General features: G+C 41.7%; 1 protein-coding gene and 1 non-coding gene across 3 annotated transcripts in view; both read right to left on the reverse strand.

The window, feature by feature from the left end:
• Positions 1-23,573, reverse strand: part of GAREM1 (GRB2 associated regulator of MAPK1 subtype 1) — a 167,770-nt gene that overhangs the window by 86,489 nt on the left and 57,708 nt on the right. For both annotated transcript variants that reach the window (XM_045510475.2, XM_074352216.1), the window contains exon 2: positions 20,468-20,608. In XM_045510475.2, the coding sequence (XP_045366431.2) occupies positions 20,468-20,608 (141 nt within the window). The remainder of the gene's footprint in view (positions 1-20,467; positions 20,609-23,573) is intronic.
• On the reverse strand, positions 12,697-12,769 carry TRNAV-CAC (transfer RNA valine (anticodon CAC)). Its single transcript has one exon. It is a non-coding gene; the product is annotated as a tRNA-Val (tRNA).

A 23,573-nucleotide genomic window follows, 5' to 3' on the forward strand; every position in this document is an offset into this window, starting at 1 on the left:
TTATTATCTTACTACATGTCAGATTCTCTGATAGGCACTACAGATACAAAGGAAGATGTGTACTTGCCCTCAGAGAACTCAGGATCTGCTGGGGGGAAAAAGACAGTGATAAATGTGGACATGGGATGTCAGAGGCAGAGAAGCCCAGGGAAGCATCTGAGGAGGCTTCCTAGGCAATGGCTGAGCATTCCAGGTGGAGAGGAGAGAGTGACCAAAGGAAAGACATGGCAGATGTGGGGACCCACACAAACGCAGAAATGGACAGGCAGGACCTAAATCAGACAGTGCCTTCATGTGTCATACTGACTTTCTCTTGTTGGCCTGCGGATCCATGAGGACTTAAAGCGAAGGTATAAGGTGTGTAAGTTAAAAATACTGTGCTTCTTAAATACCAAGGACTTTCCTGGCTACCATGTGGGTAGCAAATTTTAGGGGAATGAAACTGCAGGCAGTTGAAAGGCCATAATAAATGAAAAATGAAGAGGGTTTCAATTAGGGCAGTAGATGGGTTTAAAAAAAAAAGGGACACATTTGATATGCAGAGGAGATAGACTCAGTGAACCTTTAATCACAGGATGTGGGGGATGAAGTCGTGGGAAGACTCCCAGATTTCTGGCTTGGGTGGTAAAGCCACCAAACAGGATACAGGAAGAAGAGCGGGTTTAAGGGCGGGTGGTTAAGTTTAGAGGGAGCTCCACGGGGCTTAGTGGGACACTGGTAAACACGTATCTCAGGGAGGGATAAGAGTGAGCCGAGGATGGTCCTCTGGGTGTCACTGAGTGCCGAGGGGAGGGTGACACAGAGAGACAGAACTCGGAGAGGAGACGGCAGTGAGTGGTGATGTCCTGGCAGTCTAGAGGTCCTCAGGGTCAAGGAGAAAAACAAACAATGGCCTCACATGTGGTCCAGCAAGGAAAGGAATGGGAAACACCCATGAGATACAGAAAGCAGGATACACTAAGGCCCTCAGGAAAAGCTCTGTCAGTCAAGTTATGAGGACAAAAGTCAGACCACAATGAGTTATGAAGTAAGCGAATGAGAGGTTAAGGAGCAGAGAGATTTGGTTGAGGAGCTGTGAGACGCAGAAATAGGGTTAAAGGCAGGGTGGGCTGGTTTGTTTTTTAAATCAGTTGAAATCTCACCACCTACAGATAGCCAACATTGACATTGCAGTGACTGGCTTTTTCATGCATTTCTCTGTGCCTGTTCACACACACACACGCGCGCGTACTTCAGAGATAACAGACCACTGCCATAAAGTGAACATCACAAAAAAATGAGTCACACGCAGTTTTTGGTTCCCCATTACACATGAAACTTATGTTTATACTATACCGTAGTCTATTAAATGTACATTAGCATTACGTCTTAAAAAACAATGCACAGACCTCAATTTAAAAATGATGCTGTTGGCAAAATGATGCCAGTAGGCTTGCTCAACACAAGGTTGCCCCAAAGCCTTTAATTTGTAAAAGACACACTCTCTGTGCAGCGCATTGACACAGGGTTACCTGTACGTAAATACATGTCCCTAATGATGCACAGACACAAGGAACAGCATTTGTTGTCTATGAAATTATTCTGTACTAATGAAGCTGGTTGTATCTTAACCCCTAAAACACTCTTCAAATGATCAGAATTACAAGCGTACACATAAAAGAAGTACAGTCTTTCTTCTAAATCAACAGCCAAGATCTCTATGTGACACACACCACCCTCTGACGAAACAAATCTGGTTCTCGCTTCTGAGAAACTCAATGTGGATCAGTCAGCCTAGGAAACAGACACACCCAATCCATTGATTTTAGAAGGTAGAGAGCAATTACCCACTTGGAAGGCTTCCAGGGGTTTAGACATACCGTCGTATGAGTGGAGCCCTGGAAGCAATACCCCTGAGGTCAAGCAACCTCCTAGCAAGGGGGGGGACCGACATACACCCAAAGAGTGGCGCCCAGTGAGTCATCAGAAAGGGGCAAGTTCCACCCTGTGAAGCCTCCACACCTGCCTTCTGTCTCACCACCGTGGGGAGGAACAGCACACAAAGCTCTCCAGTGTGCTGCAATGTCAACAGAGCTGGGAATACTGGTTAAACTGGCCCCGTCAGCTGAACGGCCACTGGATTCGCCTTGGGTTCGCTCTACTAGGAAATGGGGCAAGAGGTCAGAAGCGTTAACACAGAAGAGGGAGCCCCCAAAGACTTCCAGAGGAGACAGCGGGACGTGGGTTGTTACTGCAGAAAACTGGGTGCTGTATGGGGTTTTTTTTTTTTTCCCAGTAGAGAGATCCAGACACGGCAGCTCTCAGGCAGCTCTGTCTCTTCTCACCCTCACCCCTTCCTCTCCCTGTTCTGATGCCAATTCCTTTCCACAGAAGTTATCAGAAGACACATGCTTCATAAAGCTTTTCTGTGTGAATCATTCTCTCTAGTCTGCATCCAGTAGAAAGAGTTAAAAGCACTAATACTGTATCTCTAAATACAGTAGCTACATATCAGAATTTTTATCTTTAACTAGAGAAGGAAAGTAGTCAAATAGCTTAGCTGGAGAGGACACACAACAGCTTTACTGACTTGGGAGATACCCTGCTTCTCGTTTATAATGTCAAAACTGAACTCCTTTTGGACACGTTTTAATAAAAGGAAACATTATCCACTTTGGTGAAAACTGGGTTGCATTTGGGGATAGAGGGGCTTTCTTTCTACCACCAACCATGGAACACGCATAAAGTCAACGGAATCCTGGGGGGGATAAAGTCAACGGAATCCTGGGGGGATAAAGTCAATGGAATCCTGGGGGGATAAAGTCAACGGAATCCTGGGGGGATGCTGTCAACAAGATTGTGCGGAACTCAAGTCCAGAGCAACACATTCTTTCGGGGGACAAGAGGGGACAGCAATGGGTGCTTCATGCTGGACGCATTGCTTCCTGTTCCCCTTGACTGAGTTCTCCAGGGAACCACAGAACACACAGGCCCCCAGGCCCCTCACCCACTTCCACTCACAGAAACATGGGGATATGGTATAGAACATAAAGAGAGCTTTCTCTCTTTGGGTAACACTCTGCTTGATATCATTTTTTGGTTTGGTCAAATTATTTTTAAAAATACTATTCTATTTTCTCTTCCTTCACATTTTCCCAAGAAGACTCTGATAAGAAACAGTGACAACAATGCATTTTTTCAGGTCTTCAGGGCATATCCTTACCAGTGAAGCCACCTACCTGAAAATAAGGCACCTGGAAGGGGGTGCCAAAATGGAAAAGCTGTCACCCAGTGTACTCCAGCTGCTCACACGTCCTTCCATGAGAATATCACTAGGTTCACACTATGCGCCGTCCTGATTGTTTTCAACCTCAGAGATACATGAACCTGGTAATTTTCCATCACACGCTTTAATGTAGACTGGATTCAGTAGTGTCCATTCATGGGAAGTTCAATTATTTTCATACATTTGTCTTCAAGGCCTTATAAAGCTACAGACAAAAATTCCTGGCAAAATGAACACATTGGTATCCACCCTAAATAAACTACGGACACCTAGTGTTTTCACTGACAATGGATGTACTTAACAGATTTCATTTTGCCAACACACTGACCTGGCGCTTTGAAGCTTAAAACCTAGCGTGAGATTTCAGCAGCTTTCATAAAGGATGATGAGACCGGGTCGAGTTTTCAGATGCGAAATGCTTCAGCTTCCACCAAGGAATGTGAACCTAGTGTTCACGCTACGTATTTCTTATCAAATGCCTCGAGCATGGTCCTTAAAGTCATGGGGAACGTTCATGTAGATGTTAGAAAGGAGACAGCCAGCTGAAGGCAGAGTGAGGTCACATGGCCAACAATGCCTCTACTGGGCAGTTGGCCAGTGTCACACGTTGTGTTCATTCATGACCTACCACTCCATTTCTTGCTCGGGACGATCAGAGTGCTTCCTTTAATTTGCAGGTTGATTTTTTTAGATACAAGTTTTATGTGTTCTTGGTTCCATGACTTAACTCTCTACCTCCCTTGCAAGTAATATTCTCCTTGATGGCATGTGCCCATATAATACTGCTTCACCTCTAGCTTAAACCAAATGGATACTGATAATCAATTACTCACCTTATGCAAGACCCTTCCTTAGATTGAAGCAAAACAATACAGCTCCAACAAAAGCTAGTAAACTCTGTATTAACTCTAAGCAGTACCTCTGGAGGAAAAAAAATATACATTTAGACATACTTTTATATATAAAAATCAAATATCAAGGTGATAAGAGAAGAGAGGAAAATAGAGGATGAAAGGCAAAAGGAAAATGCCTAAATGATTCTGAAAGTGAAAATTATTCTGTGCAGCCATTATGGGAAACAGTATGGAGATTCCTTAAAAAACTAAAAATAGACTTACTGTATGATCCAACAATCCCACTCCTGGGCATATATCTGGAGGAAACTCTAATTCAAAAAGATACATGCACCCCAATGTTCACAGCAGCACTATTTACAACAGCCAAGACATGGAAGCAACCTAAATGTTCATCGACAGATGACTGGATAAAGAAGTTGTATGTTTATATAGTGGAATACTACTCAGCCATAAAAAGAACAAAACAATGCCATTTGCCACACTAGAGAGTATCATACTAAGTGAAGTAAGCCAGAAAGAGAAAGAAAAATACCATATGAGATCACTTGTATGTGGAATCTAAAAAAGTGACACAGATCAACTTATTTACAAAACAGAAATAGACTCACAGACATAGAAAACAAACTTATGGTTATGGAGGGGGAAGGGGTAGGGAGGGATAAATTGGGAATTCGGGATTTGCAGATACTAACTACTATACATAAAACAGATTAACAACAAGGTCCTACTGTATAGCACAGGGAACTATATTCAGTACCTTACAGTAGCCTATAATGGACAAGAATAAGAGAAGGAATATATATATATATATATAAAATTGAATCACTGTATCACTGTGCTGGACACCAGAACATTGTAATGTTGTAAACTGTAAATTGATTATACTTCAATTAAAAAAAAAACTATTCTGTATAATATGTGCCTTTGAGAACAACTCTTAAATGGTAAGTAAGACAGGTAGTAGTTTAATATTTGATCATGTATTCAACTGTTCACCCATTCAAGCATATACTGTGTACCTGGCACACTTCAAGGTATGTGAAGAATGCAAAGATAAATACTGCGTTAAATAATTAAATAATTGCAATTTAATTTGGAAGAGCTCGCAATAAAGTAGCAGATACCTGGGAAGACCATGGGTACTGAAGTGCCAGACATGGTTTCAATGAAGGGCTATGAAACTTACAAGAAGAAAAAGCCCTTCCAACAGCGAGGTTTAAAGTGAGGGCATTTAGAATGGCTTGAAGATCAGTATCGTTTATTCTAAGCACAAAAGACACTCGCTTGTTCCTAAAGAAGGTGCTAAGTAGATGGACCAGGAAAATCCTGATCTACTAAAAGTAATGCTGTGCAAAGGGATAGTTCTTTAAGTGCACAAAGTATCTGTGTTCAATATATTTAATATTCACAAAGGTTGCTATTTTAAAAATCTGGCAACTGAGAAAGCATAAAAGCAGTTTTTTGAGGTTACGGAGCTGGTAATGCAAATTGCAGAGGCAAGCACTAGGATCTGTGAGTTCTGACTCCAAGTCTAAAGTTCATTCCACCCCACACAGCTTCCTGAGTCTGCACACCTGGAAGTCACATTCTTAACACTGGTGGGACTGCGAATCCCAAGCTATGTGGGTTTTTCACAGGATCATCTGACTTTTGCAGGACTTTGCATATGACGCATTCAGACCCATGAAACTGAGTCAAGGAATCACCTTCGAAACCCAAACCATATTCAAAAGCTGCCAACTGGAGTGACTTCTTCCCCGAATTAGGTCTCGTGTAGCTAGAGTGACGTCCTGCTAGGTATGCAGCCACTCTACAGGCAGTCAAACTGCAAACATGTGATTAAAGGCAATGGTTGGAAGTTAGATCTAGCGATTTGGAATCGATTCCAATAGTGAGGTGATTTTTAAAAACAATGGTACATGCCTGGCTCTTCAACCCACTTTATATCTACCCTGCCCGTAAAGTGATCAAATAGATTTTGTTGAGACGTCACATGGCCATCCCAGAGCAAGAACTGCCACAATCTCAAACTCCCAAATTTATCCCTTCCCGCCCCCTTTCCCCTCTAACTATAAAATTGCTCACTATGTCTACGAGTCTGTTTCTGTTTTGTAAATGAGTTCATTAGTGTCCTCTTTTTTCTTTCTTTTCTTTTCTTTTTAAGATTCTACATAAAAGTGATATCATATAGTAGTTTTCTGGCTTACTTCACTTAGAATGATAATCTCCAAGTCCATTCATGCTGCTGCAAATGGCATTATTTTATCCTTTTTAATCACTGAGTAGTATTCCATTATATAAATATACCACAACTTCTTTATCCAGTTATCTGTCAATGGACATTTAGGTTGCTTTCATGTCTTGGCTAGTGTATATAGTGCTGCTATAAACACAGAGGTGCACGGAATCACCAAAGACCCAGAATTGCCAAAGCAATACAGAAGAAAAAGAACAAAGCTGGAGGAACCTTAATCTCTAACAAGGGGTTTGCATATACTTAGTTGAATTTGAAAAAAAATCTGGACAATGATTTTAAGAAAATCTCATCACGTTTAGACAAGTGACTAAAATTAAAAGTATGGTACAAACTAATCAGGGTATCTCAAAGTAGATTTTTGGAGGGAATATGTAAATAAGATCCTCCATGGAAAGGCAGGAGGAACATTTTAAATATTAAAACAAATCTATACATAACATTTAACATGTTTTCACACGCCAACAAAGAATCACTTGTCTTCCAACGGAATAATAGATGTGTCGACATCTCAAGGCTTAACTATCTTCATTTAGATCAAGCAAAGGTCTTTGCAAGGGAAACGAGAATGCGTTCTGGAAGCTGCTCTGTTCTCCTTTGTAAAAACTACATTTTCCACTTGGTTATTTCCATTATACTGGGGAACATGATTGATTTTTATAACCCAATCTCCTCTCTGACCATGAAATTCTGGTATTAATTATCATCTTTGGTACAGTTGGTTTACTTGGATTTTCTAGTGAGAGAATCATACAGTATCTTCCTCTTCCTTTCCCAGTGCTTGCAACCTCGTTTCCTGCTTTGTCTGACTACATCAGCCACACAGGAGCGGCAGCAGCAGCACAGGACACTTCCACGGTACCCAGCGCACGCCGCAGGCACTTCGCCTACAAGGATATGAGTTAGGTATTATTTCCCCATTTTATAAGTGATGAAACTGAGGCACAGGAAGGTTATGTGAATGATCACACAGCCCCTAAGAGGTTGAGCCAGATCAACGAACTTCCTCTCTTTACTGTCATTTTGGTGCAATACGTACTCTAGTTGGGGAGAAAAATTCAATTTGTCAGGCCACTGCTATGGACTGAATGTGTCCCCCCCAACCCCAGATTCGTATGTTGAAATCCTAAAGCCCTATGTGACGGTATTAAGAGGTGGGATCTCAGGGAGGTGCTTAGGTCATGAGGACGGACCCTCATGAATGAGATTATTGCTCTTACAAGAGAGCCCTCCCCCCAAAGAGCCCTCTAGCCGCTTCCACCACGAGTGGTCACAGCAGGAAATCGGCCACCTGCAACCCAGAAGAGGGCTTTCCCCAGAACCTGGCCATGCTGGCACGATGAACTTGGACTTCTCCATGTCCACCACTGTGAGAAATAAGTTTCTGCTATTCACAAGCCAACCAGTATATGTGGTACTTTGTTATAGTGACCGGTATGGTCTAAGACAGCCACAGAAGAGTAGAGGTGAAGGCAAGAACCCTCATCTCGTTCCTGACTCCACATCATTGTTGGCTTTTGCCATCAGGAAGGAGGCAATGAACTCGAGTCTGCTGGGAATCACAGAGCTGACCCAGCGTGGCTCCTCCCACCTCAATGTCTTGGAGCCCGTGTCATTCAAGGTCTAGAGTTACCGCAGAGCCACTATGATGGCAGTGCCGGGCTGGTCAAACACGGAGATGGCGGCCTGGGGGTGACTGGACACCAGCAGCACTAGTGGGCACCGTCTTTCTACACAGCAACGTGCTGGACGGTTGTCACATAGAAACACACTAGATCCACATCATCAAAGAGAATACGATTTCCGAATGGTTCCTGCAACAGGTAAAACGCGCCAGCTGTTTTCCTTCTACAACCTCACAAAAAAGACTCAACTCGCCATGTAACATGGTGCGTAGGTGTGTGTGTTCAGGGGGAGAGCGGGACTCAGGTGCAGTGAAGTTACACAGGCCAGGAATTCTCTAGTTCAGTTTAAATGTCTTTATTCTTTAAGTTTCCCTAGTTGTCTGACCTGTTAATCCAGACAGGGGGTTACTGCTCAAAGGGCTGCTCTTTCCCCAGCCCGTTTACACCTGGGGAGCACAGAGAAGGCCTACGTGTGCGGTGCTCCCACGGGCTGGGAGGAGGAATAAGAAGCTCTTGAATCTGTGAGCCCTTCCTGCTAGATGAGCAGACGGAGGAGAGCCAGGGGGACAGAACACTACGTGTGTATTTGGCTGACGAGCATGAAGGGTAAAGGAAAGATGTGAAGACAGAAAGAACAATTACAGCCCCAATCAAAATGCTTTCTCATCCCTGAGATAATGTCCTTCTCTTCGTGATTCACCCAGCCTGCCCCGGACCGGCTGGGGAGCAGCCCCAGGAACAATGCAATGTATTATTTGCTACTTCCACCTGACTTAGGCAACTTGTTAGTCACCAAGGGCCGTCCCCACCTGCAGCCAAAGGGTTATCTCTAAAACACAAACACAGTGTCATGGGAGACAGCCCACTGCCCACAGTGCGCAAGCCAAACCCAGAAGGCCCGTCAGCACTCTGCGGTCTGGCCCCAGCCGCAGGCTGCAGGCTGAGTGGGCAGGCCTCCTGGTTGGACAGCTCTGGGTTTGAATCTCGACTTTCCTACCTATGGACTGTAGGACCTTGGCTAAGATCCCAGAGTCTTGGCTTCTTCTTCTTCTTTTTTTTCTTTTTTGATTTACTGAAGTATAGTTGCTGTACAGTATTATGTAACTTACAGGTGTGTAATATAGTGACTCATAAGTTTTCAAGATTATACTCCATTTATAGTTATTATAAAACATTGGCTACATCCCCGTATTGTACACTATATCCTTGTAGCTTATTTTATTCCTATCAGTTTGTACCTCTTAACCCCTACCCGTATACTGCTCCCCTCCCCTTCCCTCTCCCCACTGGTAACCACTAGTTTGTTCTCTGTATCTGTGAGTCTGCTTCTTTTCTGTTATATTTACTAGCTTGCTGTCTTCTTTAGATTCCACATATAAGTGATATCATACAGTATTTGTCTTTCTCTGTCTGACTTGTTTCACTCAGCATAATGCCCTCCAAGTCCATCTGTGTTTCTGCAAATGGCAAACTTTCATTTTTATGGCTGAGTAGTATTCCACTGAATATATATACCATGTCTTCTTTATCCAGCCATCTGTCGATGGACACTTAGGTTGCTTCCATATCTTAGCTATTGTAAAGAGTGCTGCTATGAACACTGGGGTGCATGTGTCTTTTTGAATTAGTGTTTTTGGATTTTTAAAATATATACCCAGGAGTGGAATTGCTGGGTCATGTGGTAGCGAGCAGTTTTCTTCATTGAATGGATGCTCAGAAGGGCCCTGTGGTCGAGAGAGTCTGCACCCACTCGGGGAGCGCCTCTGAAACGCCCTGGCCAGTGGTGAAATGGCAGCCCTGGCTGGGGAAAAAGGACCTGACAACAGCACTGAAGACTGATGGAGGCGGCAAACAGGCACCTGGGTCCTTAGAGCAGGTGAGACCCAGTGAGAGCAGGTTGGAAGGGGGAGCAGCTTTGGCAGGCGCTGTGGAGATGGCACCAACGAGGCTGGGCACACAATGACTTTGAGGGGCAGAGAGGAAAGGGCATGCGGTGGACAGAGGATTGAAATCCCCACCAGGGCGATGGGCTTCATTCTCACAAGGGAGAAAGCCGAGAGGATGAAGCGGTGTGAAGGGTTGTACAGAAAAACACAGTTGCCCCTGGGTGTTAAGCTCGTGGGATGCAAAAGGCACAGGGGGAGAGATGGGGTATTTCAGACGCCAGTGTGCCCGCTGCATTTCATTTACCTACAATGATTTTTAACGTCTAGAAGATAAAAGCGCTCTGTGACTCTGCTTTGTCTCACGCTCACTCATTGGCCTGACTGATTCTTAGGGACAAACCCCATGATATTTTCTGAACCAGTTCTAACAGGTCGGAGGCCTTGGTAATGTGTGCCTTATGAAAAGCGCACATGCAAGTGTTTGAATCATCTGTCTTCTTGCCCTAAATGTCAGAAAAGTTCACACGGTACACGTGGTTTGTTGTTTTCCTGTGTATTCAAGTACACCTGACAGCTACCCAGCTGGGTGTGTGGTTTGACAGAAGAGGCCAGCACACGACTGCGCTGGAGCATGTCACAGAGGTAGGTGACTCCAATTCTAAGAATTGGAGCGGAGCAACTTCAGGAAGATTTACCAGTGCTGCGATCAATTTGGGAACATACTAAATTTGTTTTCTGCAAAGAAGAAAAAAGCTCAAAGCAATTCCTAAAAGCTGAAAGAGAACCTTTCAAAAGGTCACACTACCTCTCGGAGGTACCCATCCAACATGGAAATCGAATTATGAAGTGAGACCAACCCATCCCCACCCATATTATAAACACCCCATTAACAGTGTGGTTACAGGCAGCTTGTTCAGACTTTCCACCTGATGTCAATCACATTATTTCATAGGTTAAATCAGACTTGAACTGGAGTTATCCCTTCCACGTACCAACTTTCCATCCAGTACTGACACACAAGTAGGAAAAAAAAACCCCAGAAAACAGCAGCCTTGGAGGTTGGGACCCCAAGTGCCATCCCTGTTTTTGTTTTATTTTTTTTTTGGATCCTAGTGTAGATTAGGTATATGACTTGCAAGGATTCTGAGAGTAAATAGGCAGAAATGTGAAAACAGCAGTTGAGAGGTTCTTAGATTTTTATTAAGGTTATTTTACGAGCACCTATAGACCAAGAAAAGCCACACAGTGTGACGCCAAGTAACCTTCTGCTGGATTTGCTCTCCTCCCTTCCGTATTGCCCATAAAGCTCTGATTTTAAGGAGAAACTAATAAAAAAGAATTTCCTTTCTTCCCAAATCACTCACTCACACACACACACACACACACCCCTCCTTCCCCCTGTAAACACACATCACTACTACCAACTGGGTCAGCCCCTGGGGACCAGCCTCCGCTGGGAGCAACTGCATCTCCAAAGGAAGTCGCTAACCTGGGATGGTTCCCCTACGCGAAAACAGAACCGTTTCTTTCTGAGTTCACCTTTCACGGGGTTGTTTCCACACTTGACACTGGAACAGAGCGACCCCACGAAAGGTGAACTTTCCTCCCCACAGAAATTACTTAAGACTATAAACAGGATTCAAGGATTGAGGCAGAAGTGGTTCGGTTAAGAGTTGCTTACGAGTTAGACATGACGATTACCTTTGCTGCTGCTTGCTTCAGAAAGTCAATTTTTTTCCCTTTTTATTAAAAAATTTTCAAAACATACAGAAAATGAACACCATCTACCCTTCATCTGAACTGAACAACTTAAACAGTCTGCCCTATAATCGTCTGTGTTTGCTTGTTTTTGGAATATTTTATGAATAATACTCATATTCCCCCCAAAATTCAGTATGTCTCTAAAAAAATTTTCCCTCATAACTATAATACTAGTATCACACCCAACAACAGCTAACAAAATTAAGGTAATTCCCTAATCATCTCGTCATAAATATCATTCATATGCAAATTTCCTTGGGTTACTATTCTTAAGCATTTAGAAGTGAAACTAGCAAACTGTCCCAAAGGCTGGTGACAATTCTCTAAGTTATTCTTCCATCCAAGGTAGATGCTTACAGACACACATGACTGTATATAAACTAGATAAACAACAAGGACCTCCTGTAGAGCACAGGGAAATATATTCAATTTCTTGTAATGAGTGGTAATGGAAAAGAATCTTAAAAAAATATATGTGTATGTATAACTGAATCGCTTTGCTGTACACCTGAAACTAACATTGTAAAGAGACTCAATAAAAACTTAGAATTAAAAAAAAAAAAAGGTAGATGCTTACGTAAGTTCTTCACCCTTGTTTTGAGTTAAACCATCTGGGTGAACACCCAAGTGTGAAAGATACATCCACCTGACCTCTGACCACAAACTCTGCAGTACGGTATCTACACCAATCACATCACGAAGTAAAGAAGTGGAGAGGGAGTGGGTAACTGATGCCTGTCTAGGAAAACGGTGGCAGGGACAACTTCCCAGACACCAGGCTATTGTATTACTTAATTAGCTTTCCCCTCTCTTCTCTTCTGAGTCACTCCCCCTAGCCGAGAGTCCTCCGACTCCTTTGTTCTTAAAAAAAATGAATGTTAGAAGCTTTTCACTCCTGTGTCCCCTCTGTTAGTTTCTCTTTAATACATTGTGACAAAAATAGTTGATCCTTGCTTGCTGTCTCACCTTCCACTTATTTTTTTAACTTAAAAAATTTTTAAGCTTTATTTTTTTGGGGGGGTAATTAGGTTCATTTATTTGTTTTTGATGGAGGTACTGGGGATTGAACCCAGGACCTTGTGCATGTGAAGCATGTGCTCTACCACTGAGCTATACCCTCCCCCTCTTCTACTCATTTTTAGCCCCCTTATGCAGTCTAATTTCCCTCCCATTTATTCATTCAGATGGCCTTTTTGAAGATCACCAGTTTCCTCAGTCACACTTAAAAGACCCTTTCCCCAGACCTCCAGACTGGGATAAGCAGCCCTCCCGGATGCCATGCAGGGTCCTCTCCACACCCAAGGGGCTCCCCTGGAGGCTTGCTTCTTCCTGGTAATTTACTCAGAGGTGAGAATGTCACCCGGACACAGATGACTTATGAGTTGGGGAAAGGTCAAGGTAAATAGATGTTTCCTTAGCTTTTCCCTGGAGTCTGAATACAAGTGGGGAGCTGTGTCTGAAAGGAGAGAACAGCAAAAGCTTCACTCAGCGCACCAGCTAATTCTAACGCATCCCTCCTCTTGGTGACAGAATGTCCTCCTTGTAAGAAGTGCCATCCAGCACTTTCCAGAGAACAGCAGTAAGGGAAGCAGGTTCTGGAGCTGTACATCCTGAGTTCAAATCACACTTATTAGCTGCATCCTATTACAGGATCCTGAACATCCCTAAACCTCGGTTTGCAGTCATGCAAAAATGCAGACAATAATAGAACCTGCCTCATGGGTTTGTTGTGAAAGTTACACGAAGAAATAAAAGTAACATGCCGAGTTAGCAAAGTGCCCGGAGAATAGTAAGCACTAAATAAATCTGAGTTACCGCTGTGACCTCAGGATTCAATTATGAAAAATGGTTATTAGACATTCTCAAAGAAAGTTTGGTTACTCCCCATTTTACCATCTAAGCTTTATCCCATGTAATAGAGAAAGTACACAAAATGTTCTATACAAGTTGTTACTTTTGTAAACGGATGATCCATGCTAATTAAACTCGCAACCCCGGAGAATCAAAGTAGCTTGTTTCGACATCTCCTTTTGTTCAGTAATTACAACTCAAGGTTCTGCTAGATACCACATTACTGTAATTTTGCCCGAGAGACAGACACTGTACATCCCACATTTTAAAAAGCGGGCACTGCTGGTATAAACCCAGGTGCTTGCTGAGTAAGGGACTTGCTGATTTCCTAAGCAATTCTAACCAACCCTGGGTTCCATGGTTCCTTATTTCTGTACATTTTGCAGCTAGGAGGGAAGTGCTGAGATCATTTAGCTTGTCAAAGATTCACTGGATTTGCAGGAGGATAAGAATTTAAAAATAGAAGCCAAACTGTGGCTGGCGTTTATCTCAGATGCTTATGTTCAAGTAGCAATCTGTTCATCAGTGAGGAAACCACAGGTGCCATCGAATGACTTACATTTTCACAAGCCTGGTTAGAATTCCATACTTCCCCAAATGGCGGACCAGGGGTATGCAGACACCTCACACTCTGATCCACTGGTTTCTTAAAGCTGTGTCTCCGTGAAGAATTTTCTGGTTGGTGTTCATGGGAGAGGTGACAAGGAGGAGCTAAGCTTATGACAAGACTCATCTTGTGACAGGGACAGTGTTGAGTCAGTGACCTAAGTTAGATCTCAGAGAATCTTCATGACATTTTCTATCGCAAATCTCCATTTTATAGGTTGGAAACTTGGAGCTTAGAAGGGCAAATAAAACTCCAGAGGCGATGGCATATCTAGCTTTTTGTGGAGTCTGAAGTTGGTATCCGTTTTAAAGGGTAAAATGTTAAACTGTCAATACCAAATTAGGTTTAAGGCCCTAGAAGGGTTCAGCACAAACCCTGAGACCCGCACAGTAGTGTAACCAATGTGCGTGAGCTTGACCGACTGCTCCGAGCTGCAGAGACAAAAGGAATTTGATGAACAGAACTGTTAACTGTAAAATGGAAATCATTCATCTTTACAAACTAGTGGCTATAATTAAGTTGCACTGGGTTCCTTTTTCTAATTTTTAACAATGGATTTTTTTTGGTTTAATAAGTCGGGATAAATTAAGGGGGCAGGAGGCATGCAGAGTGAGTTAGCAGTGTCTGATAAAGTCCCAGGTAGTAATTTAGATGGCCTGAGTTTGCAGAATGCAGAAAAATTCTGAGTTCTATATTGTACGCTCCTTAGGAAATCTTTGCCCTTTTGGTAGCAACAGGAAGTTAGAGTTTAGATAAAATTTATCTGTGAGGCCTTTTGAATAAAACTGGTGTGAAAGCAGCAATCACTTTTCTAAACACTATGCCAATTCTTCTTAAGCGGTTTCTCTGCTGTTAGCAAAATAATGTGATGCTGACTGAACATATTCGTGCAATCAACTGTTTGTTAAACCAAGAAGACTTCTTTTATCTCAAATAAAAAAACGTAATCTGTCAGAATAAGTCATTTTTTTACTCAAAGCACATATCATAATTTCAGAATTCAGAATAAGGAGATTCTTATAATCATCCCATCAGAGTGTAATTCTGATAAGAACTTAAGTCTTATTTCTCTTTTCCGGAAAGTTTATGAAATTATTTTTTTTCACATGAGGAATTTCATGAAAATCTCTGATAAAGAATACGAAAAAGGCACTCTGGATTCTGATGTTTCTAAAAATGCTGAGTTATACTGCTTTCCAGAATCTATGTGAATAGAGCTGTATACGGCTGCCCAGGCTGTGCACTGCACAACTCCAAGGGGCTCCATTTACAGAGACCACAAGGTAAGGAGTGCTGCCTGGAACAGGACAGTGCAGTGGCCCTGACTGGAACAGTACACTGACTGAGAAGAATGGTTACTGCCTATGCCAGAAAATAAGGACATGCTTGAAAAAATGAAGGGGGCATGTCATAAAGATACGTGGGCCAGCCTGTACCCAAAGGGCAAAATATCGGACAATTTGAGAATCAAAATAAAAAAGGACAGGAATATATTATAATTCCATGAAAGAAGTAAGAATCCATAATTCCATGCTGATAGTAATAGGTAGGTAAGTAAATAAAAAATGGGAGAAAAGGAAAAGCTCTTCCTTCCAGCAGAATGATGACAAACATAAGAAGGAATGATGCTGTATAGAAAAAACTTGTTTGTTTTTAATCAACTATGTTCAATATCTTGTAATAACCTTTAATGAAAGAATACGAAAACAAAATATATGTATGTATATGCATGACTGAAACATTGTGCTGTACACCAGAAATTGACACATTGTAAACTGACTGTACTTCAATTAAAAAAAAAAGAAAAAGAAAAAAGAAGGAATGGTGGAGTGAAGTTAGAAATGCACCATTTTGCTACCTTCAAAGTAAACACTGAATCAGACAGGAATCATCAGTAGCTACTTAATAAGGAGGGGGCATTAGAGTAGGAACAGGACACCTACAGAATCTCAAAGAATCATCTTTCGTATTTCCCAGTAATTACACAGCAGAGAAATCAGAAAACACCTTGACCAAGTGACCCAAACCAACGTCACCGACAAGGGGCAAAGGGACACCTGTGCCCACAGATGTGACTCCCTGAGAAGGACACAGCCATCCCAGAGCGTATAATCTGAATCCAATCCTGAAGAGCCTGGGAAACCCACACTGAGGGCTATTCTGTAAAACAACTTGCCTATACTCTTCAAAAGTGTCATAAAACACTAGAGGCTGAGGAACTGTCCCAGATTTAAGGAGACTTAGAGAGACATGATAGGGAAATGCAGTAAGTGGTCCTAGACCAGATGCTGGCCTGGAGGGAAAAAATGCAGTGAAGGACATTACTGGGACAACTGATAAAACTGGAACAAGGGCTGTAGATTAAAGTATTAAATGTCCTGAATTTGCTAACAGTTCTGTGGCTACATAAGAGGATATCCTCGTTCTTAGGAAATACATAATGAAGTGTAAGGGGGACGCATGCTCTCAAACAATTCAGAATCAATAAATAACATGGGAGTGTGTGGAGAGAGAGAGAGAGGGAAAGAATAATAAAACAAACAGCAAAATGATGGTAAAAATGGGTAAACAGTATTAGGGAATATATTATACTATTGTAGCCTCGAAATAAAAATTTAAAAACAAACAGACAAAAAAAAAAAAACAAAAAAAAACCCAGCAGCCAAAACAATTTTGGAGGAGTATCAGTGTTCAGCCTGCTTTCAATGAGCAGAAATGTTCTTCAATTTTTAATCTGTACTTCAAAATAAAGAGTTAAATCTTTAGAAACATTTTGCTGCTGTCATGACCATAGTCACCACCACTAACACTCACGGAGCACTTAGTAAGTGGTGAGCACTCAGAAAGGAGCTTTGCTGGCATCACCTCTTTTAATCTTCACAACTACCCGCAGAGAAAGGCACTGTAGTTATCCCCACTTTATAGATGAGGAAACTAGGAGCCAGAGAGGTTTAGTAACCTGCCCAAATACAGACAGTAAATGGTGGAACCAGGAATCCAATGAGGCTGATGACAAAGCTGGCAGATTTTATTACTATGTGAGATTTATTTAATTATTAATTTTCTTCAAAGAATGAGTGATGACTCTCAACCTAAATAAAACTCTAACATGAAATTAGTAACATATGCATGGATAAGGGTTTCTTCTACTAATTAAAATGAGAACACTAAGAAACCAGAGACGTAAATGATATTTTTAGTCTCCATAATTTACTTTATGTTCTCTTTCTTCCAAAGGCTGGACTTGGTAATAAATTCTTTGAAATAAAGCATGCCCCAGGCTGTTTTCTGAAACTATCTTTTCTTTTTTTGGGGGGGGGGCGGGTAGCAGGGAGAAGGGGGGTAGAATTAGGCTTATTTATTTATTTTTTAATGGAGGTACTGGGGACTGAACCCAGGACCTCGTGTGTGCTAAGCACACACTTTACCACTGACCTATACCCTCCCCACCTGAGACACTTATCAAATGTCTCATAAACCACTGGGTCCTTGCTATGGACTGAATGTTTCTGTCTTCCCAAAATCAGATGTGGAAGCCTAAATCCCCAATGTGATGGTATTTGGAGGTGGAGCCTCTGAGAAGTAATTAGGTCATGAGGGTGGGGCCCTCATGAATGAGATTAGTGCCCTTATAAGGACAGACTTGAGAAGGATGACTGCTCTCTCTTGCTCTCTCTCTCTGCTATGTGAAGACACAAGAAAACTACCATCTGCAAAAACCAGGATGTGGGCTCTCAACAGACACTGGATCTACTGGTGTTTTGATCTTGAACTTCAAAAGAAATAAATTTCTGTTGTTTACAATCGATCCAGTCTATGGTATTTTGCTATAGCAGCTTGAACTAAGACAGATATATTTCAAGTTTTTTCTCCCTTTAATATATTTTCTTTCTTTTCACATGAAGTGGTGTGATTTTAGTGTTCATGTTTCCTTTTAGTCTTGGCACCTCAATTTAACTTAAACAAAAAAAAAAGGTATCATTTGCAACACACTGCCTGGTTTCCCAATTAAGTGTACTATCATCTTTCTTGCAGATAAACAGTAATCTGTCGAACATACCATATCTTTTATCCCAGTGAAAGCTGAATGCCTGTTAAAAAAGTGTTCAGAACAATAAAAACATTTGCAAATACTTGCAGGTGTTTGGGAAAATCTTATCATCTGACACTGTGACTGTCCATTCCAGAACAAAGAATTCCCAATCTTGGCTACACAATTTAACCACAAGAGGAGCTAGTAAAGTCCTGGGGCTCAGCACACACTCAAGACCAGTTAAACCAGAACCTCTGGAGATGGGAACTATGTGTCAGTCATTTTTAAAGCTCTCCAAGTGATTCCAATGTGTAGCCAAGTTTGAGGTCCCAGGTGGAGCATCTACAGCCATAAAGAATTGTTGTCATTTACGTACAAATCCAGAGGATTCACAAAGGTTTTTTTTTTTAGAACTGGTCTCACTTGTTAAGGAGTGTATAGTCCAGCTGGCAGGTGAAGATATGTGTATATACAGGACAAGGTAACTGAATGAAGACTGAGGACACGCGCCAAGTACATCAGAAGAAGACACAGGGACAGCAGGGGATGCTTGCACTGCACCCTCCCGATGCAATGACAGGCTCTGATAAAAGCACAGCCAGGGAAGGCAACTCTGGCTGGGGAACAGCGTAAATGGAGAAGCATCCAGGATGTCCGGGACACAGTGACGTGACTAATCTAGCTAGAGTGGAAGGTTAGAAAAGGTAAGTCTGGAGAACCAGCCCCTGGGAGGGCTTTGAGCAATAAGTCAGGAGACAGGTGGCATATGGAGTCTCTCAAGAGATTTGAGGACAGGATAAAGTGAAAACGTGCCCTTAGGATGACTGACTAGACCAAGCTAGTCATGATGGGTTTGGGGGAAAGACTAAAATTCAATCTACGAAATGAAGAACACAGCAGATTTGGTGAGATCGATATTTGATGAATCACAATCTTAGACCTTCCTTTTCAATTTTCCACAAAGGACGGGAACCAGAAATTCAATTCTGGTAAAACTAGCACAGATCTCACCTGCCATGGGGACCACTGGAGGGAGAGGCTGGGCTGGCAGGAGGGTATGTCTCATCCTCCGCCTCTCTGGCCTGGCCCTCAGGCTCACAGTCATTAATACTTTCTATATTACTTTCTTTCATAGCTATATGTCCTCCCTTTTTCCATCAAGACTACTCTGACAGCTAGGAAAGAGAATTCTACGACAGGATTTTAGGCAAGGGAACTTCTTTGTAATTTTTTTGGACTAAGGATTTTGAAAAGCTTAGTGATCTCTAGGTTACATCCAGTAAAGGAGACTCCTGGGAATTAAAGGCAGACCAAACCATTCATTCATCCAATTAAATACTTATTGAACATATGACACGTGCTGCTGTTCTGGACACGAGGAATACAGCGAGGTCCCTTTTCCAAACAGACAACTCTCTGGGAAATGTAGAGGTCTCCCTCAGAAACATGATGGCAGTCTAGAGCTACACAATTTACGGTTCATAGGTTGAAGTGTCCTGCTACAGACTTTTGAAAAATTAACGAGAGTAGAGAAAAAGTCAAGATCCTTCACATAATGAACTATATGCACTAGACAAAGTATAGAATGTATATATACATATATATGTGTATATATAAAAATTAAAGTGAATTTTTTATAATTTTTTATAATTAAAAAAAATTCATAAGCTGCCACTATTTAAAATGTATTCAAACCACTGGATGTATCCTGAACTCTCAGATCAGTGCTGGCACTTAGGAAGTGCTTAATAAGTTAGTTAAATGACATTGTTAAACTGAACGGAGCTCCAAGTGAGGCAAGCAGGCAGTTATTGTTTTGATTTAACTAAAGCAGAGACATCATCTCAGCTGCCTGTGTTCTCAATGCCTCCTTGCAAAGAGGGACGCGTCCAGGTATCTGACCTTCCAATCCAATCCATTTAAAACCAACCAGGAGGGTTGCTCGTGAAATGGCATCTTGTGAAACCATGACATCAATGTCACTCACAAATGCAAAGCTCAAGTTGTGCCCAGAGGCTGGCTACACATATTGACCATCATTCCAAGACGACAGAGGCGACCTTTGTGTGTATAACAATTTTCATTTTATAAATATCTAGCAAGAATCCGCACTGAACTAGATGCATTAATTAGAAATGCCTAGGACAAAACGAATCAGAGCTTTCGCTGATAAAATAACCACACACAAAGTGTTTGAGTCTTTTTTTTCTAAGTCATTATACTCTCTAGTTTATAGTCAATTCCTATTCTCTCGCTGTGGAGGAAAAAAAATGAGCATATCCAAGTTCCCTTTTTTGGTTTCTTCTTACCCCTAGAGAGAAGTTTTACCTGCATAATGTACCGGAATCTCAATCTTTGGCCCAATGACATAGTGCCCCTCCTCCAAGCTGTGGGCAGTGATGGTGGTCCACTGGCGGCACGAATGAATAAGAAGGTAGTCATGTTCCCGCAGCCCTTCGATGCATTCTCCTAGAAAACATAATTTTATATAAAAAGCTTAGAATTAGCATCTGTTTACTCCATTCTCTGCAACAAAATTTCATTAGTTAAAACTTCACTAATGCAGAAGTTGATAGTTTATCCAAGATAAGATAAAGTTCACTTCTGAATTAGCAATAAAAAAGGCATTCCAGACCAAGCTGATGACCGTACACAGGATTCCATAAAAACATTTCCCATTTATTTGCAAAGAGACTTTCAAATACCTCTTTCTATCTTAATGGTTATAAAGTTCAATGATAATAAAGCAAACATTTATGAAATGCCAACAATTCATTAGCCACCAATTAAATGCTTTGCATATATTATTTCATGTAATACAATCAACATTATGAAGTAGGTATTTCCTTCTTTACAAGTGAGAAAAATCAAGGTTCAGAACGTTATTCTAAGCTCACAGATTTAAAAAGCAGAAAAGTGCAGATTCAGGCCTTGGTCAGACAGATTACAAAGCTTATGCTCTTAATCACTACAATATAACTACCAAAAATAAATAATAAACATCTCTCTGTTTAGCACTTGAGATTAAATACCTGTATCTCCTTTTAAATTTTATCTGCTTTGCCAGTTCTCTCTGGCCTCCTACCAAATTTGCCAATCAATTAAAAATACTGAAGCTTTAATGCATACAAGTGAAATTATTTTTCATATAAATATTTTCTAAAGTAACTTTTCAGCATTTGAACCAATGACAAACTATTTCAAAAGAGAAATCTAGTGTCTGAAACTTAAAAGATGCCTTTTTTTATATGTTTAAACAATCCATCCCATTAATCCCGGTTTGGTAATTTCAAATGCTCGAAAAAAAAAATCACTGAAAAGACTAACTCCTTTATACAGAAAACAATAAGCCTTCCTTATTTTTGCCATTTATTATATCACAATAATTAAAATAACTATTAATGAGTTCACTATGTGTTCTGAAATGACATTTACAGTCATTCTTAAAAGTGTCAGTACTTTTTCAATAAATAAAGCAGAGGAGACTGTCATGATCAATCTAGTTATTACAAACGTAAGTTATCTAATTTGCTTCCAAACCAATAAGGCAACGATCTTTAAAACAGTCTTAATGCAAGAGAACTTTCTTTGTCACAGGAAATACAAAGAGTTAAAAGCTTAATCTGGGGATAGGCGTTGAGGTGGGCAAAAGAGACAAGCCTGGACGGTTCCTTTGCAGGAGGGGGAGGGTCTGATTCCCAGGGGGGATTTTTCAACCGCTTCTGCCCTTCACTCTTTGGGAGGACTAGGTTAAGACACCACCAGGGGATCACTGGTACTCATGAGCCCTTTGAATCTCTGAAGCACATCAGGGCAGGAAAGATCTGGATCAGAGGCTCCAAAGGAGAAATTATACAGCCCTCTACATGCTCTGCACCAGGAGGCAGAAGAGTGGGAAGGGCACATATACAGGAGGCAGCAGTTAGAAGCTCAGGCTCTGAAATCCAGCAGCCCTGGTGTAGTTAAAGCTCTGCCCCCATGGCTGTGTGGTCCTGGCCAGGAACCGTCCTCTCTTCACTGGGACGGGGGGGGGGTCGCTGCTTCACAGACTGGCTGTGAAGAGATGCAGTGATGGCGACGGAGAAGGTGTAGCACAAGCCTGTCCATGTTTTATGAGGAACAATCAGGAAATGTCAGCTATTAATTTTATTGGAAGCTTTTCCTCCCTAAAACTCAATCCTTAAATAAATATTATAGTTTCAGTCCCATTACCCTCCTATAGGTGAGGAAATGACCTTCAGAGCAGGGAAGAAACTTACTCAAAGGTGCATGGCTAGAAAGTGGCAGAAAACGGACTTCCTCGTCCCTCTCTCTCCCCTGCCCTTCCAACACCACAGTCCTTTGCCTTGAAAACCACCAACAATAATCCAAGAAATGGAGAAATTGACCTTCACCTTCAAGTCTCACTCATTCACTCAACCAGGATGACAAGCGCTGCTCTGAGTGCCTGGGTTACATCAGGAAACAAAACACACACCCCTGCCCCAGGACGCTTACTACCCGCCAGGAAGGAGACAAGACAGCACCATTAACAAAAACGAGTGATGAAATTGTGAATCACAACGTGAAAAGTGCTAGGGGAAAAACACAAGGGATCAGAAATACACAAGAAAGGAGGGCCACATGCAAGTTTGTCATTGTAAGATATTCCTCATTCATCTATCCAACAAAGCATGTGTTTATTTTGCCTTTTTAAAGAAACACAGCTTTATTGAGGTATAACTGATATACAAAGAACGTCACATATTTAATGTGTACAATTTGATGATCCACAAACACTTACTGAGTACCTTCTGTGTGCAAAGCAGTGGAGGAGTGAGCAAAAATATAAAGAAGACCTGGTCTCTGCGTTCTCCTGGGTGAGGTGTGTTCACGTGTAGTTTCAGGCAAGGTAGGACAAGATGAACGAATGCTATGCAAGAGGAATAAGATACGGAGAGTGGAGATGGGGACTTTAGCAGAAAAGATCAACAAAATTTTAACAGGAATATATAGCATTTGGGCTGATCCTTCTATGAAGAGTGAGTTGGGCTTAGACTAGAGGGAGGCAATGGGGAGCCACTGAGGAGTTTTGGGAAACAGAATGGCTAAAACTCTGCTTTAGGAGAATTAATCTGGCGGTTCTACAAAAGATGGATGAGAGAAAGGAGAAACCCAGGCCATGGGGTGTATGCAGGAAACTCAGAGGGAATACACAGTGCCATTCAGAGAAAAAAGAAAAATGTCGTTTTCTGCAACTAAATTGCTAAATCATAAAAACTGTTTTAATTTTATTCCACAGTGGGCCCTAAAGAGGCAGCCAAGAAACAATTGCAGTCAAGTTAATCAAAATGAAAATTTAATGTTAAATCCTACTGCTTGCTGAAGTAGTAAACGGTCTATCAAGAGGATTCAGAATGATTTTTTGAAGCCATAAAGTTGTAAGAAACCAATG

The sequence above is a fragment of the Camelus bactrianus genome, chromosome 24, assembly GCF_048773025.1.
Source record: "Camelus bactrianus isolate YW-2024 breed Bactrian camel chromosome 24, ASM4877302v1, whole genome shotgun sequence".
In the NCBI taxonomy this organism is placed as follows: Eukaryota; Metazoa; Chordata; class Mammalia; order Artiodactyla; family Camelidae; genus Camelus; species Camelus bactrianus.